Here is an 18,811-nt window from a genome sequence, read left to right as displayed (position 1 = left end):
ATAAATGGTTGGATCAAGCCATGAGTATGTTATTTTAGCCAGGCTGGGAGCCTCTGTTACAACCAGGGTCCCAGCCTTGACTCTGCTGTCTGCTCCCAGGAGAGGACATTCCCTGGGAAACCAGGATGTTGGGTGCCACAGTGGCAGCTGCCATGGCAACAGCTGCCACCATCCCTGCAGACCTCGGGGACCACAGCTGCCAGCACTGAGCTGCAGGCGCTCCCTGGGGACATGGGCAGCCAGGTGAGGCCAGCAGCTGGGCTTGCCTGGATGCATGGGGAGAGCTGGACTTACCTCCCAGATTTTCTGTGCCCACTGGGAAGCAGGTTCTTGCATGGGCACTTTTGGCACATGATGGTCTGGGACACCCAGCTCAGGCTGGGAGCACCCCACAGTGGACGTGTGGGTCGTGGGCTGCTCACGCTGGAGCTTGCTGGCACCTTCCAAATGCTCAGCAGACACAGAGGGCAGAGGAGTGGGATGTGGAGCAGCAGATCCTGGTGTCCATCTCCGTTAATCACCCCTCTTCACCCCACCGCAGAGCTATGGCTGGCTGAACATGGGCTCAGCCTCGTGCTCCAGTTCCGGCACTGCTGACGGCAGTGCTCCGGCTCTGCATTGCAGGGGAAAGCATCAGCCTCTGGCTGGGCCAGAGCAGAGAAGGGCTCCCGGCTTAGTCAGCTGCCCCATTTCCAGTTCAAGGAGATAATGAAGAGGCACAAACGCCAGGTAAGTGCTGGGCTTCATCTGCCCTCTGTGCACAGTTGTTGGGGGTGAGCAGTGCAGGCAGTGCTGCCCAGCCCCATCCGTGCCCTCCCCACTCTCCTCCTGCATCAGGAAAAGCTGGGCCCAGGAACGTACAACATAAGGGACTTTCTGCAAGAGACACGGCCCTCCAGCCTCCGGGGGATCTGTGACATGAGGGAGCCGCGGTTCAGAGATGCCCACAGGGTATGTCACACCCTGACACATGAGATGCTGGGGAATGGTGCCTGCCAGCTGCGGGACTTGGCCCTGCGCCGATGCCCCTGGAGAACAAGCCTTTTGCAAAGATTAGGAGCTACTGTGGGTGCCATCTCCTCCTGCTGGGTTGGGGACTGTCACCCTTGCCGAGGCTGCACGTGGCCACCCCACCTCTCCCGCAGGACTGCTTCCCTGGGCCTGGCACGTACGGCCCCCAGGGGAACCCTTATGCCTGCCTCGAGGAGAGGGACAAGCGCTCCGCCAGCACGAGAGGGCTGATGGACAGCAGGACAGCGAACTGTGCCCCACTGGCAGCCATGGCGAGTCCTGCCCCTTCCCCTGGGGACATGCTGGTGGGGTGGCCCTGTCCCTCTGCTAAGCGCAGCCCCCCTGTGCCTGCAGGGCAGTGGCCTGGGACCTGGCACCTACCACCTGCAGAGCAGCATCGACGAGGGGCTGCGGCGGGCGGGCGGCCCCAGCCAGCCCCTCTCAGGGGACAGGTTGAAGCCCACCGGTCGTGGCCATCATGCCTTGGAGGTGCGTTGCTCTGGGGCCTCGCACCTGGACAGGGTTTCTCACCGAGCCGTGGCATTGCCAACACCTTGCTATAAGGATGGAGAGCTGCCTTACACCAGCACCTGTCCCGCTTGGATTTTGCTCTTTGACTTCCCTTAGATCCTGGCAAAACACGCCCATGCAGCAGCGGTTGGGGAATGAGCAGGCTGGTGCCTGTGAGCGGTGGCCGGGCTGAGCTCTCATGGCATGGGATGAATGGGGTGGCCCAAGAGACCACCAGCAGCTGAGCCTCTTGTGCCACTCCCTTGTCCCAGCAGAGCAGAGGCACTGAGCTGAGCACTGGCACAGTCAAGGGTTTCCTGGATGAGCTGATATTGAAGGAGAACAGGAAGAAAGGCTGCTTCAGCACCCTGCCAAGGAGCCCAGGCTGCCCCACGGAGAGGATTTTCTGGGCCACACTCAGCCAGTGCCCGAGAGAGGCGGTCAGTGGGAGCCTGAACATTGGCACCAGCCGGTGTCACTGGCATCCCCGGTGGTGCAACGGGTGCCTGGGGTGGGGATGCATTAGGCCCTGGGGGATGGATGGATGGATGGATGGATGGATGGGTGGTTCTCTGATGTTGTACAGCCCTTTTTATGAGCAAACTGAAGTGTGACAGGCTTCCCTCTGCCCAGTATGCAGTGGGGCCGGGCTCCTACAACCCAAAGCCCATTGAGAGATCAACGTACTCCAGCCAATTCCCATTCTGGTCATCTGCCAAGAGATTCGACAGAAAGTCCTACCGCCTCTTTACTGGGAACGAGGTGAGTGAATGGACAAGGCAGTGAGAGAGGGGCACAGGACTAGTCAGGCTTTGAGCTTTGTGCATTATCATCCCCAATCCATTACCAGCACCCTGAGAGAGGATGAAACTCGCCTGAGCCGAAGTAAGGGTGGGCACTTCTCACCAGCATCAGCCAGCTAAATGTTAGGTGTGCCCTCTGAATGGAGCAGCACCCCAGTGGAAGTCCCACATCAGGTCTGCGATAGAAGGGCAGGCTGACCTCAGGAGGTACTTTTCTCTTCCCATTGATTATCAAGGAAACCTAGGTGACTTGGCCAGACACCCATCCTTTAGACAGAAGATGAGTCCCTTTCTGGGTGCTGTTGTTCTTGCGCAGAACAGGTTGCTAAAGAATAAATGGTGAATAAAGGCCCATGGCCCAATGTCCTGCCAGGTCAAGGGCAAGGTGCCCCCTGGGTACCGCAGCACGCAGAGCACCCACCACTGAGCATGTGCTGCCCACAGGCAGGTGAGCTTGGCTGGTGCTGAGCAGAGGGGCAGGATTTCAGCAGCAACCATGTTATTTCTGCCTGCATCCTCAGGCCTTTGCCCTTTTCAAGGGACGCTCAGACAACGCTTTCCATTAGTTTTGCTCTGCATGAGCTGCAAGTGAGCAGATGCATTTCATGGATGAGGGCAAGCTGGGTTTGAGTCCTTTTAGGTGCCAGGAGTTCCTTGTATTCTCCCAGAAAGTCACATTCTGCTGCTTGAAAACCAGTTTTTCATCTAGCAGCATCAGCAGCACATTGCAGAGCCCATGCAGGTAGGAGCCCTTCCTTTAGTACCTGTTCCTGGAACTGTATTCATCTTGGCAGCTTCCCCATGGAGAACCAGAACAAAGCCTGAAGGGCTTAAAGCAGACAGGGAAAGCTTTAGTCTGAAATAGTCCACCTTGGCTAGGGATGAGGAGCAGGCTTCCATGTGGCTTCTCTCCTTTATCCAGCTAGAGTGGGGAACAAAGAGGTCAAGGATGAAGACACCTTCGTAATTGCTGGGGTACTCGACAGATTCCATTCCAGTGGGGAGGCTGTGACTTGGCAGCCCTTCACTGCAGCTAGCAGTAGGCAACTGGTGAGCCTGCTTGAGCCTGCAGGGCTAATGGACGGCTGAGATGAGAAGGACTGCTCATGAAGGGAACTGGCTGGGCTAACACCAATTAGCGTGTCTTCTCCTCCCTCCCCTGCAATATAGGCTTGGTTTGGTTAAGATATGCCACGTATTGTTGCATTTTTTGCAACTGAAGTGCTGGCCACATGAAGGCACTACCCAGTTTTGCCCCACTCATATCCCCCATGCTGCCTCTGGATGGGGAAGCATATGACACTTTCTCCTTCCAGAACCCTGTAGGTGTTGGTCGCTATGACATCACCAAGCATGAAAATTACCCTCAGAAGATAAGATACCAGTCCCTGTACCGGTGTGATGTGCAGCGGTACCTGAGCAACTTGAAGCGGGACGCCTACTTGCTGTAAGTCTTACAGGCAAGGGGACTGTGAGTGGTTTCACGCTGGCTTAAAGGAAAATCATCCTGAGCAGCTCTGGGGAGACTGCCCATTACTGACACTACAGCTGGTGTGAGATGGGATGATTGTGTAGTTAAAGCCCTGGATCAGGACTGAGAAGCACTCGCCAGCCCCACTGTGGGTTCCCTCTGTGGACAGGGAGGTTGGTGTTGCTGCACCTCTCCCCTCCCAGGAAAGTGAGGAGACCTTTGTGCTTCTTCACCATATAGGGGTAGTAGAAGGGTTAAAGAACCACTGGCTCTGGAGGCACAGTTGCCAAGGTGGTGGTTGTATCTTGTGAAATGCAGTTTGCCTGCAGCAGAGGTGTAGGCAAGTAGTTCCCACCGAGTTAGAGGAGGCAGCCTGGGAAGGAACTGGGAGGTGGATGGATAATCAGGCTGTCTGGACTCGTTCCCAGCGCTGGCACTGGACTGCTCAACAGCCCTGAACAAAAATCACCTTCTCAGGCTGTGCCTTGGTTTACCCATCTGAGGAAAGAAGATAACAAGGCTCACTTTCACTGCAAAGGGCTTTGAAATTGCTAGCGTGAAAACCCTGTGAAGCAGTTAGGAACTATACTAATGAGAGACCTCAGGATAGCCCTCTGCTCTCACCTTTGCTTGTGGCCAAGATTAGCAAACTGCTGTGGTGGCACTACGGGCTGACAGCTCTGCAGAGGTCTTTCTTGATCTCCGGAGAGTAGTTAGAAACTGGTCTTGCCTTAATATAACTCAGCAGCTTTCAGAAGGGCAGCCAGAAGTTAGCAATCCTATGAGGGAGAAAGCGTAATGTAATCTAGCTTTCAATATTTCCCATCTTAGTTAATTTTACACTTTCAGGAGGAATAAAAAAGAAATCTGAACAGCGAGCAGGACTTGGAATTCAAACGCATGTCTCTGATCAAATAGCACTAGCTCCAAAATCACTTTTCAAGCTACAGCTGTGCTTTTTAGGGAATAGCCAGGCTTTTAAGAGCTCTGTTCACCTCCATGCTCGTTAAGACTAATGAGATTAATCCAGGCAATAATTTGAACCCACTGAATCGCATCCTCTTTCCACAGTGAGCGGATCAAGCCTATTGGTAAAAAAACCTGGAATGATTTGATTTCTGCTCCACGTTGTCCAGATACCTCTGAAGACATCACTGCTATTTTCTAAACATAAGATGGTGCTGGGAAACCCAAATCAGTGATTAAATGGCAGACATGCCAGCAGATGAGATGGGGTAGAGAAAAACAAAGCGTGCTGGCACGCAAGTCAGGAGATAGGAAACAACTCTAGTCTTGTTCTGTGGTAATAAACCACTCTGAGACAACCAGCAGTCTAACTTTTCTGTCGAGTAATTCATTATGTCCACCTTGGACTTCAAAAAAGCAACACACTTGAGGCTGCCAGACACTGCGTGTCCCCCGAAGGAGGGTCTGCTGGCACGCACAGCTCGGTCAGCATTCAATGCTTCCTTTCAAAGGGTGCTCCTGAAAGAGGCTACATGTACCTGTAATGGGCATGGCGGTGGTACCACAGCCAAATACCCCCAGCTCCACCAGTACCACCCAACAGAGAGCTGGGTCTGAGAAAGCAGTGCTACAGCAAAGTACTTAGTGAGGCCTTCAGCACCTGCCTCCGTTCCTGTCCCATGCTGCCTTTGAAGTAGCTGTTTGCAAGGATCTTCTGTAACATACAGCTTCACTTGAATTAACAATGCAAATATTTATAAGCAGCTGGAGGGAATCAGGAAATTTAGTGTCATTGTTCCAAATTTTGTAGGATATTAAAACCTAGAGGCAACGGAGAGTGAAACAAAGAGAGAGCTGTGTCAGTGGTAGCAAAGGATGGCCATGAAAACGTACCAGTAGTACACTGGTTCACTTAGAGTTAACGTCTATAAAGTCTCACACTAGTGTTTAGACCAGACTGGAATAATTAAATCTAGGTGTAATTATATGTTAGTTGTGGTTGGTTAAGTATGCTAATTAATCTGCAATTATCCTTTGGTGGGGGAGATAATTGAACACAGGTAACACTGCAGTGATTTAAGGAAATAGTGACGATTGTTCTAGAGAGGCAAAGGAGGGAGGAGGTCTCTGGAGGGAAACGCCTGAGCAGCGGTGTGGGCAAGCGTAGGCTACAGCAGTACTGCTGGGGCAGCCAGGGAGGATTGTGTAATGCAGCGCCAGTCAGGGCCAACACAGAATGTGATTAAAGCAACACAGGGCTTTGGCACCTCAACCAGTTTCAGCGGGGCTGGGGCATTTGGCAGCTGGGATTGCAGGAGAAAGCCCAGGAGCTTCTCTCTGGCATTGGAAGAGGCTGCACCAGCTGTGACCAAGGGTGGGGCGGGAATGCCTCTGACCAGGCCGACAGAGCTGCTGTGATGTTTTTCAAGGAAACAGAAGATGTGGATGTGAAACCCCTCAGGCTGAAGAGGGCACTGATCTTCATCCTCGCTTCTGTGGCTAATCATTTGAAGCAGAAATGAGATTTATTAGCATGAAGTGAGAAGAATGAAGTAGCTATCCATGTCAGTGGCTGCAGCACCTAAGTCCAAAATGGGGCTTTGTCCTCCTTGGACAAAACATCACAGAGGAAGAAAGAGTCGAGGGGGTGAAAACAAATGAGTGTAACTAGCATCATGAGGCCCTGTGGAGTTAGTGGGGCATAACTGAAGGGTTAAGGCTCAGCTGTAAGGTGTTTGTTTTGTACAGGTGTGTCTTGCGCCAGAGATAAGGGTAGGATCACAGACTTCAAGGACACTCCTTCAGAGCTGTTTGCAGTACTAGGCTCCTCATCTCGCAGCAGTCTCGCAGTGCCTCTGGCCTCTTACCGAGCCAGCAGCTTTCCTCAGTAATCACTGACCATTTGTAACAATACATCAAGCAGCTGTTGAAAAGTAAGAGATACCACTTTGAACAGTATGCTGGCTAGATCTTTATTTTAAACAGCCTGTACAACCAGAAATTAAGAGCAACAGCAATTGTGCATGTGTGTGACTGATATGGTTATAGTACCCAATCACGTCATACAAAGTTTGACAATAAATTAAGAAGTGAAAAACCAAATACAGTGCGCACCTAAACATCATCAGTACCTAAGTGAGAGAAACGCGGCCTAAGTAGAAGTATTTGCATATCCTCTAGCTGTAGTAACATTGCCCTTTAGAAGCTAACCAAACCCATTCTTGCCCTGTGCAGGCTACCTTACAAGCACTGGGCTAAATCATAGCTTTGCCCCAGGGACAAGGGAAGCTGCTCTTGTGCTGCTTCCCTCTCAGGGGCAGGAGGGCAGGTTACACCTTGAGAATCAGCGTTCGCCTTCCCGTGTACCCCGAAGCCTGGAAGGGTGTAGCAAATGTTCCTGGATCACTGACACAGCTCCACCTCCCGCCCAGCTCCGCGGCTTGGGCAACATGGCAGGTGCTTGAGTTGGCTGTGTCTCCCCTTGGCAGGCTGCCCCTGCTACCAGTCCCCTGCGTGGGATTTTGAGGGGTACCTTGTTTGCACGCAATTTGCCCAGCGTGCACCACTGAGTAACAGGCCAAACTTGTTCTTGTTACTGCTTTATCATTGGTTTCATCTGGACCATAAACATCCATCTAGCAATAAATAAAATCATTGGTTTAGCACTCATATAAAAATTGCAATGCCTCCCACTGGTATCTTTAAAAAGTTCTTCCCATTACCCCTTACGCAAGCCTCAAGAAAATTACTTTCTCCTCCCTCAGTCTCAGTAAGGATTCAAGTAACAATTTAAAGTACTGCTTGGACAAGATATGGGCTTGGTTTGGAACCATGTTTCTGCCTACAGGGTCAAACCATTTCCACGCTTCTACACTTGACCCTATGAAATGTGTGACTGTGCTGTTTCACCAGCGAGCAGCAGAAGGGGGAACTGAACACTACTTGCTGTTGATTTCCTCTCCAGGTGACTGAAACAGTCCTTTTACAAAGCCTATCAATCTAATCCAGCTAAAACAAAAGCAAAAATGTCACTCGAGTCAGACCCCAAGCCTGTGTCTATCAAGACACACAACAAGAGCTCGTCTTATCCACAGCCACTTGTATAAGGCGTATAAATAAAGCCTTGACTTCCTTTCCTCACCGGCCAGGACAGAACAGTCTAAAATAACCCACATCTTCCTCCAACTGAGTATTTATAAGGCACTAAAATTAAGCAGCAACCAAACCCCCCACCCAAAACAAAACCAAAATAATCCAAATAAACTGACCCGCCACAAGTAAAAACTGAAGCTAAAACTTGGCTGTAAGACATAGCAGCAATCGTTTCAGTAGCCTACGAAGCCAGAACATTGATATTTGGGGCACAAAACCAATGCACTGTTAGCCAATTACAAAGTACCTAAAACCTACATCCACTTATGCTTCATTATCCAAATCAGTACAAATCTGATAGGCACAAGTAAAAAGCATTTTCTTCACACCTCAATGCTCAGTTTTGCAGCTGAAGCCAGTTAGGGAGTTTAACTGCTCTGCTGAGATTATCATTCGGCATAACCCCAACAGCACAGCACTGCTCACGGCGCGCAGTGCCGTACCGCCGGAAGGTTATGGTACCATTGCTAAGCTGTTCTGCACGTTACCGACTGGAGGCAAATGTTTTTAATTAACATCGTGATTAATCTGACAATGTGTTCAGCTTTGGCACCGATTTCTGAGCCCTCCTTACCATTTTCAAAAATAATGATAAATATAACTATAGTGTACAGCTGGTGTAACTCCAGTACCTTCTTCCTTTCCAATTATTTTTCTTATGCTTGGAAATAGGTTAATTCACCTGTGTCACTACATTAGATACAAAGGCTAGCACTTAAGATTTCTTAAAAACAATCACTTTGAGTTTGGAAAATAGGTTTTAAAACATACGAAGAAATACGAAACAGAAATTTATAAAGCAGGAATTCATACTTTTAAACATCAGCAAGAACAAGCTTATTTGGAGAGCAATAAAGCTTTTTTTTTAAAGGATATACCGACTAGCTATAGGTAAATTCATTTTTTCCCTGATTGCTTGATTAGATCATCCAGGCTCAGTGCCTCGCAGCTTTGCAGATTTTGTCATACACTTCTGGAAAGGCATCCTTGCAATTCATTTGCTCCCTCAGCTTGTGGTATAATGAACCATCAAACATATCCCAGAACTCCTCACGGGTCATATAGCAATCTGCATACAGCATCTGGAAACTTGAGGGGAAAAGAAGAAAGGGAAAAAAAAAAAAAGAGACAGAGATTCAGTATTAATTGTGCCACAAGATTTGAAATAGAATATGAAAAAAAAATTCAGGGCAAGCTATGAATAGCAAATACTCAACAAAAACCCCATCAACAATGCTTTTTAAAATGAAGCAAATATAATTGCTCACATGGATTACGCTGGGACACTTGGCCAATTGTATTTTGTGGATTTAATATTACCATGATCTTTTTTCCAAGACGAAATAACATGTAATGGTGAAAACAGCAAAATACTGCTACAGTCATTTTGGTGAAGGGGAAGATGGGAAAAGAAAGCAATTAAAGTAACTGTTGCTTTTAAAATACGGTTCAGAACACTTCTTTAGCCATCAATGTATTGACACTTCAATGAGTTTTGCTACTGCAAAGAAAAAAGGACTAAAACCAGTGTATAAAACAGTGGTTCACGTTTAGACAGCCTAACCACGGGCAGCCAAATCTTCTGACAACTCGTATTCTAACAACTCGTGTTCACAGAAACGCAAGTCCAGAGAGAACTTCAAAAGTTGCCCCAAATCAAGGGTCTGGCCCCTTGCACTGAAAACAACACATAACCTAAATTCTCCTTGACAAATACTTTTCTCACTGCTTTTGAAAGCCTACTTTCCTTTTTCTTCCATTCAAAACTTTTTAATTCCAGCTTCAAAAAAAGGGAAGTATTTTTTCTGCATGCTTTCTTGTGATCCATGGAGGTACAGTCGTGGCGCCTCATATTAGCCTGCGTTACAAAATGCATTCAAGGCAGATGTATGTGCTTTGACCTTTTACAGCTTCTTTGAAGTGGACATTGAGAATATAACTAGGAAGGCAAGAGCCTGCCAAATCAGACGAGGCCGAGAAGATAAATTTATAGTGTAAATGAAGCACAGTGTAACAAAGGTCCATTTACAAAAATAAATGAAATCCTTATTTAGCCGTGGACTCTTCCTTACTTTCATTGTGCTCTCTGAAATGCAGCTTGCATCAGAGTACAGCAGTAAAACACAAACTGTTACGTAAAACCTCTGTTGTGTGTGATTATGAAACTCTACGATTATGCATTTATCCATTGTTCGTTTTGCAGTGACAGGTAAAGAGAGATAAAACTTTGTTAGTAAAGAGCATGAAAATAAAAGCTTAATTTCAAGTTAATTAAAAAAAGCTTAAAATTAACTTCTGGTTGCTTTGTTCTCTGGCAGATCACTTATTGCAGCTAAAAGCCATTTACACTCTCCAAATCATCTTGAAGCAGACTCACCATTGTTACTTAGCCACATGGGATGTAATCACTCTTAGACTGAGAAGTAGGTCAAAACAGAAATGTGGATAAATGATACTGATGGTGTAAAAATACTATGTAGTTGTTTTTTGTTCCTGAGAAACAAGCCTGTAACTGCTTCTCCACTGACACTACTACAGCAAATTAGGCTGGCACAAGATTGTGACAGATGGTGGGCACATATCTCACGCCTACTGCGGTCCTATGGAATAAGAATTGGGGCGGGGAAAAGGAAGCTGTGGAAGTACAAGTTGTGAGGGAGGAAGGACTCCTGCCACTGCACAGGGACGAGTCAAGGCTGGCCTCCCTGTGCAAGGACATGCCAGCACAAGGACAGGGCAGAGCTGCAGCATGATGCTGCAAGGACTGCAGGGAGCAGAACAGTCCCAAGAGCAGGCAGGGAAGCTGTCTGTACTTTTAACAGTCTGTGGGATTCCTGGAGGAACTGTGGCCAACACAGCACTTGCTCTGCCCCTGCTAGGAACCAGCCTGAAACAAGTCAGCCTCAGCATGCAAGCTCAGGGGCTGCCTTCCAAGGGCTAGGCTAGCCAGCCGTGCTGAGAGCGGACACTGCCCGATGCTACCACCACCTCTGGGCAGCAGCTGGTTTATGCAGTCAGTACAGACCTGCTGAGGTCTTTTGCACCTGGCTGCATGGATGAATTTTGTTGCAGCAGAGCAGCCTGGAGCTGAAAGGATGAACAGGTGACCTGGAGCTACCCAGTTCCCAAATACACTGCAAGAACTTAAGCCATTGCGCTCATTTGTTTGTTTGGTTTTGCAATCAAATAATGAAAATGAAATAATGTTTTAAAATCATAACATCAAATTAGTAATTAAAATTAGTTTTCAATTATTGTGGTTGTTAAATTATTGCAAAATTGAAGTGGTGTGGGATTAAATAACTGTGATTAAATCCCACAGATGTAAACTATATGTCATTATTACTATTCTATGTAATAATATCCTTACCCATGCACACTTCTTACAAACTTTTCCATTTGCCTCATTGAAGCCCTGGCTTCAAATTGTTTCCTTTTAGGCTCTCCATAAGCTCCTATATCCACGTACAGTTCTGTTTCATCCCCTTTTGGGTGGACCATACCAGGATTATTGGGCAATATAAAAGGACATAACCAAAGAGGGTACACCTGCAGAGGTAAGAAAACACTTCATCACTTATTTTTAACAAAACAATCCTGTAAGCAATCTCTTAATAAAGGTGACAAAATGAAGAGTTAACAGGACTTCTTCCCAATTTGGGATTGAAACTTAAACAGCTCTTCCTTTCCAATTGTCTTGCTGTGGTTCTTAGCTGCACTTTCCAATGACCGTAACACAAATAGATTGAGATGCTCAGAATGTGTGCCATGTCCTCCTAGAATTACATCTCCTCCCCCTTAAATATTTGAAATAAAAAAAAAAAAGCAAACCCCAACCCATCCCTGATTCCAAAGCAACAACTGAATACACATTCTGAGTAAAAAGAGAATAAAGAGTTTTCTTTTCCAGGTCAGTCCAAAAGAAGCTACCAGGTTTGTACTTACACTAAAATAAATTCAGAAATAAAAGCAAGAAAGGGACACTAATTCCCACAGTTGGGGTTTTGTGAGCCACCAGTCATTTTAGGTGAAATAAAAATCAGTTTAAGTTTTACAAAGTGATAAAATCTTTACAAGTGTTGGCCTTCTACTGAAGCTTGAATCTCCTTTTTTTTTTTTTTAATTCTTTTTTTCAGAAAGCTGTGTTCATTTCTTCCACAGCCTTGCATCATAGACTCACAAAGCACAGTACTCCCCAGGATACAATAACAACCTTTTACACAAGCGGACTGTAATGTCTTAAGATCAACAGTCACAGTTCTTATTACACACAGTCCAAGATTTGCCGCATTTAAAAAACATATGTTCTTACATTAAGGTCAGCATGGAAGGTTTGGATAGATTTTTCAAGGCTCTTCATTGGTACCAACATGTCCTGTACCACATGGTGTTGCTCATACAGCTTTCGAATAGCTTCTCCTTGGGTGAGTTTTAACAAAGAGATTTTTGGAGGAACCATCCAGCCAAACAGGTACCGGAAAACAGGGTTATTGCCAAAAGGAATTATATCCTTTAAAGAGGAAAGAAAAAAAGTTTGACTTAAGAATGTGTAAGTGAACCAGAAGACAACACTTCAGAATCCTTGGAGCAATATTAAGTCAGGTTTTCAATAAATTTAACTGCAAGTACTTTTACTAAACTTCTATAATATAAATATGAACAAATAAGAGAGGCCCAGACTGACTGAGCTACACAGCCCTACCCAAGCCTCCTCAATCTAAACAATTGATTTTCAGTCATCTGGATCACAACATACTCAGCCCCAAATACTTTCAAAACCAGTAGGCTATTATCTTTAAATGGCTAAAGGAGTGCATAAGAAGATAAACTTACAGAACTCTTGCAAGAATAAACACATACAAGATCAGTTCTTAAAAGAATTTTAAAGCTGTAAAATTTTAAGTACTTCCTGAACAGCCAACTCCTGTTTAACTTCTCTGGGAGCTGAAAGGATCCAGTATCTCACTCCAGAGATTCAAAATGTAGCAATGGGAGGGAATCTTTGAGAATGCCAGATAAAGTTTTGTGTAAATGCACATCACAGCAAATACATTTACGAAATCCAAAGTAATGACCTTATCGCGTAATTACTATTCTGAGTTTAGGCAGGGCAAATTTTCAGCCATAATTTCACATTCACTTTTTTTTCCACCATCTGCCTTTGCAAAAATCTCTTAGTAGGTATAAAAGCTTAATGATGAAATACATACTTAAGGTCTAAATTCAGAAAAGCACTAAAACAGACATTGGGAGGTTATGATATAACACCTTACATATATTAAGAAGTGCCTTTGCATTTGTTTTGCCCAAATGCAGGACTTCTAAATTTGCCATAAACTTCACTGGTTTCTTCTGCCATGGAAGACAGAAGCGTTGCCAACGGGAGGAAGGTACATTGTCCCTATACTGGGAATGAGCAGAATACCTTCCTGCAGATGTTACTCTAATTTTGGATCTGGTCTTACTTGGAGCTCCCAGAAGATACTGCGTGTATGTCTATGGTAATAATGTCTTGAAGGAATGTATTCTATTCCAGTCCTGTCAGCTTTCAAATACTTCTCCACATGCTTAAAGAACCATGGCTTGTAGTAGTTGCCAATTCTGTTTATCTAAAGAAAACATGTGTTCATTAGCAAACACCAACACCGGTAACAGTTACCCCTTACTACACAACATTAACTATGTCCCCAAATTCCTTTACTGGAAGAATCAATGTGAAGTGTCAAATGAAGTGAAGAATCAATGTCATACCCTCTGTGACAGTTTGAATGACACTATCAAGAGATATAGGGAGGCCTCATTTCTCCACAGGCATGGCTCCTTCTTACCTTTCTTGCCATTAAGGCTTAAATAAGGCTCGCCTATTACAACCTAATTAAGAGACCATGAATGTGACAGAACTAGATTCCTAAAATACCGACCTTTCAACCCATCATTACTCCAAAGTCTTATTATGTCAGAGGAGAAACATCCAGGTTGAGGGATGCAGTGAACAGCTAGCATGTCCCTCCTGTAAATGTCCCTGATGTGTTTTACCAATATTAACTGTATTAAAAACTTGCTGGGAAAAGAGTTACTCTGAATAACTGCAGTTTATAACAGCATTGTTCTGTATATGAGAAAAGATACTTCTCTTCCTCCTTAGGTACTGCAATGAAAAGGCTGTAGACTAAACTATTTCCTACAATAATGAAATCAGTGGGTCATTTCTTATCAATTGAAGAGATTTGGAGTACAGCCTCTGTTGTAGTAACAAAGAGCTGTAATTTAAAATATTCTGATGGACAGATCTAACTTTTAATCCCATGTTAAGAGAATGTTCCAATCTTGTAATGATTCTGGTTTTATATTGACATATAGTACAGCTTCAGTTAAACTTTGGGGATATTTTTTTATTTTGTGAGTAAATTCTCTTTAGTTACCTTGCTTTGTTCAGCTTCATCAGTCAAGACTCCTGTCATGATGACTGCTTCTTCCAAAGAATACACAAGTCCTTCCACAAAACAATTCTCCTGTTTCTTAGATTCTTCAGTAAACTTTTCGCAAATCTTCTGCAGTCCTCTCACAGGCTCGTAATGTATTTTGACATATTTCTTGGCAGGTATCATTTTTATTTCTGCTGCAACCAGGAAACCCAGAGTACCACAAGACCAAGGCACTGCATAAAATAGGTCTGAATTTTCAGTCTGCAAAAAGTATGTCATACTAAATCATATATCCATACTGAAAACTGTCAATGACATTGTAAATGATAGCAAAATAACATTTTGTCTTACTGGTGTACATCTCACAAGGCTTCCATCAGCAAGAACAAGTTCATAGGCCACACAGGTATGTTGGAAAAGTCCATATATATGGGATGAAGACTCAATGCCAGTTCCCATGATCAGGCCACCTTATCAAGAGAGCACACAACAAATCATACAACACAAACACACACTCCAAAATGAAAGTGCTTTACGAGAACAAAACCCCACTTTTAAGCTCAAGCTCAGGGCATGACTTTTAAGAGTATTTAAAAAAAACCAAACACAATTGCTTATAACATAAATAGCACAACAGAACATAAGGTTCAACAGAGTGTTTCCAGAATCTTTAAAACAATGCTACATGTTACTGCATAAAAAGCTAATGAAAATGCAGCAAAATCAGTGAGTCTTTTGTCTTCACAATGACCCTTACCTACTGTAAGGTCATCAAGCTCTGGTACCACAGGAATAGTCCAGCCCATGGGATTCAGGTGTGCAGTCAGCTGGCCCATGGTCACCAAAGGTTCCACACGAACAACCTAAAAGGCAAAAAACCACCACAATTCCCCCCACCAAACATAAATTAAGTGTTCAGCATTAATGATGACAAAATACGGCTAACTGGATTGTACTTCCATCTGTTATCAGAATGCAGAGACTTACTTTCCTAAGAGCACTTCTAAAAATAGCTGAAACTGTTTAGTGATTCCTCCTCTGCCTCAACATGTTGTTGCTCAGTCCCTGAAACCATAACTCAATCTGGTCTTTCAGACTTCAGCACATAAAAGCTAAGCAATTCCATATGCTGTTTTTTTTTGCATAGAACGATCCAAGCACACATTGTAAAATCTGAAATTTGATGGGTCTACTGCTACAAAAATCCTTTGTTCTTTATGGAATCTAGTTTCCTCTTCGGCATACAGTAAAAAAAGCTGTAACCTTCATTATTATGAAAGGTCTGTGAAGAACTCATTACCTGTCTTTCACTGTTCACCTCCAGAACATCCATTAAGTTGATCATGATGTTCTTATGGATCTTCTTATACTTTCCAACGCGAAGTGATACTGTCAACCAGCCAGGCCGGCCAGTGCACATGTATCTTTTGCTCCCTTCGTTCTTCCATTCCCGAACCTGCAAGAGACAACAACTAAACTGACACTGTAAGGCATACCCATGTCGTCAATAATGTATACCAGAAACATTTTTCCCTCATGGTGAAAAAGCATTCAGAAATACTGTTACTCCTCTACATGCATGTTACCTGCAAGTAACAAAGCCTGGGTGTCTCTGTGTTGAGTAGAGATGCTTTGGAAGTCTCTCTACAGACCTCTGAACTTCTTAATAAAATACCACCAGACGGGTCTCGTTACATAAAGGAAGCATTTCTGATACCCTGTAGCTTTTGGGGTTTTTTGGAGATGGGATTCAGACAACAGAATGAAAGTTCTAAAAATCCACAGGAAAACCTATACTCAAAGGGAGGTATTATCACTGTCATAAACAATGTCAGTCCCCTGACGTTTAATGAAACAATGCCTCCTCCTAAACACACCAAAAAATGGTCTGAGCCTGAAAATGAATGGGCAAAGAGAGAAAAGTTGAGAAGGAAGATGTGTAAGCCATATGCATGATCCACAAATTCTGCAAAGCTACGATGGTTGATTTGTAGAACAAACATCAATGGTAGCATTTTTGTCCAAGCTGTACTACTACAGCTGGTGATAAAAAACCCAACCCCAAACCCTCAAAGAATAACTCCGTGCACATTAATATCCATCTGTATCTGCTATGAGCATGAGAGTCAAGGCAGAAAACAGAAGTAGACGTGACAGAAACATTAAAGACATCTGCGTTTCTGAGTAGAAGAAAAGCTTCGTCTCCCCTTTAATCATCTCTTGGAACTAACAATGCCAAGAGGCAGGATGTAAGAGGTATTAAAACACGGTATTAAGCCAACCACGCAAAGACTGACATTTTCATGTTACACGCGCGCACAGACGTACGTGCCTACACCATGTGAGCGTACGGAGAGATGCCCGGCACATCCCTAAGGGTGATACACGGACAACAGCCGCACAGCCGCATCTGGACTGGCCAGCTGTTGTCGCCACAACTTCGAGAGGAGTTTCAGACGAGGGAAAAAAACCGCACAGGGGCAAGAAACACCCTCTGGCTTTTACTCGTTTGCTTTTTCCCGCTCCGGCTGCCGCAACCGGATTCAAGGCTGGGTTTTGCCCCGGCTCCGGGCGCGGCGGCGGGGCGGGGGGGGGGTGTCGCCGCGGCGGGGGCGCAGGCTGGCGAGGAGCGGGCGGGGGAGAAGCTCTCCTCCCGCAGAGCCGCCCCCCGAGCCGGGGAGGAGGCGCGGGGCCCTCACCTGCGCCTGGATGTGGCGGACGCGCTGGGCGTGCTGCCGCGGGGCGCTGTGGAGGCGCCAGACGGCCCAGGCACGCAGCTGGTAGTAGACGTCGAAGAGGATGGAGAGCGGCAAGAGGAAGAGGCAGACGAAGACCCAGCGGTGGTGCACCAGCACGGCCTCCAGCCCCCGGTGCCGTACCCACAGCAGCAGCAGCAGCAGCCCCGCGCCCAGCGACCACACCGGCGACATGGCGACCGCCGTCCGCACGCGCTCCCTCACGGCCGCCGGGATACCGCCATGCCGCCCCCGCCGCTCGCACGCTCCCCGCCCGGCCCCGCCCCTCCCCGGCGCGCCCGCTCTCCATTGGTCGCCCCCGTGAGGCGAGGGGAGGGGAGCACCCAATGAGAACGCTCCGGGGAGATCGGACCAGGCGCTGAGGTCGCCGATTGGTTGCGCGCGGTGCGCCCCGCTCTCCCCTCATCGCCGCGGCCGCCGGCCTCCGCCCGGCCCGCTGCCCCCGCCGTGGGATGTCTGTCTGTCCCCCGCCGTTGGGCAGCCCCAGCTAGAGCGGGTAGGGGTCCTGGGGTAGGGTCGGACCCCCGGCCAGAGCTAGGGACGAGTCATGAGGCCGGGGTCAGGGCCCGAGGCAGGGGCTGAGGGGGTGTGTGTGGTCCAGGCCTGAGGTGGTGGGGACCCCCAACCAGCCAGGGCTGAGCGGGGCAAGGGGCTGGGCGCAGGCCCTTGGTAGCTCTGTGGTGGAGGTGCCGTGGTGGCCAGCGTCTCTCAGGCAAGGGTCTTGCCCCAGTGCCTTTGGGTTGGGGAGCTGGAGCAAAACACCTCTGTACATCTCTCTTGGGCACGTTTATGGTGTTGTTTTCCGTTCCAGTGAACCTGGTAGCGCAGGTGTCTCCCACAGACAGAAACTCAAAAGTGCCGTGCAGACCACTTTCTAGAAGGAAGGAGATACCCGCCTCCAAAATGTGGCTTGCTCTCTAAAACCTTGGCAGAAAATTCCTCTCCTCCCCCTCTCCATGATGGAACAGTGGGAGGAAAGGTACTTAAAGTCTGTGAGGAAGAAAAGGCTTTTTTTTTTAAGATAAAATCTGTGATGTGCCTTAAGAGGTGTGCCGTTTGAGAGGACAGTGGCATAGGTGCCACGCAGGCAGTGACTGTCTCAGGAGATGCTGATGCAGCGCAGTGCTGTCAGGGTCCCGGGAGTGGCACAGAGAGTCCCTGCTGTGGCGACGATGAGTTCGGAGAAAAACATGGTGCCAAGGTGTTTCCTGAGGTTGCTACCATGGTGATGTAGCGCACTAACGTGTCAAATGGTGCCTTTTTGTCAGCAGGACAGCCACAAGCCTTTGTCAGCCTTTAGCTGCCACAGAAGATACTCAGGAGCACCACGCTGGGAGGGATTGCTGCATCAAGGAGTGGAGCTTGGCTATGGCAGGCAGCCACACCTTGTAGCCTCCTTCAGATAACTTGCAGGCTTTGTTTTGAATCCAGTTCATTTTTGCCCCACTGCTTTTAACAAAAGACTGGTCTGAAACTTCCCTGCTTTGATGTCTGAAAATGGCCCCCCAATTTCCAGCCTAAATTTAGTCATGGCTAAATTATATTTGTTGCACTTGTGCCTAGTCTGCCCACTAGCTCTTTTCCTTCTTCCATCTGAGTTGATCTTATCTGCTTTTGTTTACCAAATTGCCTGCTGACTGGAATTATGTGCGAAAAAGAAGTTTCCCATGCCCTAAGAGGCTATTTTAACCTCTCCGAAGGAGCTAATAATTATTC

General features: G+C 46.8%; 2 protein-coding genes across 2 annotated transcripts; one reads left to right on the top strand and one right to left on the bottom strand.

Moving 5' to 3' along the window:
- The first annotated feature begins 231 nt into the window (after positions 1-231).
- CIMAP2 (ciliary microtubule associated protein 2) lies at positions 232-4,963 on the top strand. Its single transcript, XM_075095514.1, has 10 exons — positions 232-243; positions 625-729; positions 838-951; positions 1,146-1,283; positions 1,366-1,500; positions 1,794-1,961; positions 2,155-2,283; positions 3,034-3,066; positions 3,641-3,771; positions 4,867-4,963. The coding sequence occupies exons 1-10, from the start codon at positions 232-234 to the stop codon at positions 4,961-4,963; spliced, it is 1,062 nt and encodes a 353-aa protein (XP_074951615.1).
- A 1,759-nt stretch (positions 4,964-6,722) lies between these two features.
- On the bottom strand, positions 6,723-17,357 carry DHCR24 (24-dehydrocholesterol reductase). Its single transcript, XM_075097546.1, has 9 exons — positions 17,039-17,357; positions 15,640-15,795; positions 15,097-15,202; positions 14,691-14,809; positions 14,337-14,600; positions 13,380-13,523; positions 12,227-12,424; positions 11,285-11,463; positions 6,723-9,003 (listed from the first exon to the last, which is right to left on the bottom strand). The coding sequence occupies exons 1-9, from the start codon at positions 17,267-17,269 to the stop codon at positions 8,850-8,852; spliced, it is 1,551 nt and encodes a 516-aa protein (XP_074953647.1). The 5' UTR covers positions 17,270-17,357; the 3' UTR covers positions 6,723-8,849.
- Between the last annotated feature and the right edge of the window lie 1,454 nt (positions 17,358-18,811).

The sequence above is a fragment of the Phalacrocorax aristotelis genome, chromosome 6 (assembly GCF_949628215.1).
Source record: "Phalacrocorax aristotelis chromosome 6, bGulAri2.1, whole genome shotgun sequence".
NCBI classification, from domain to species: Eukaryota; Metazoa; Chordata; class Aves; order Suliformes; family Phalacrocoracidae; genus Phalacrocorax; species Phalacrocorax aristotelis.
Note: the sequence above shows the minus strand (reverse complement) of the source record. Positions and strands in the feature narration are given on the sequence as shown.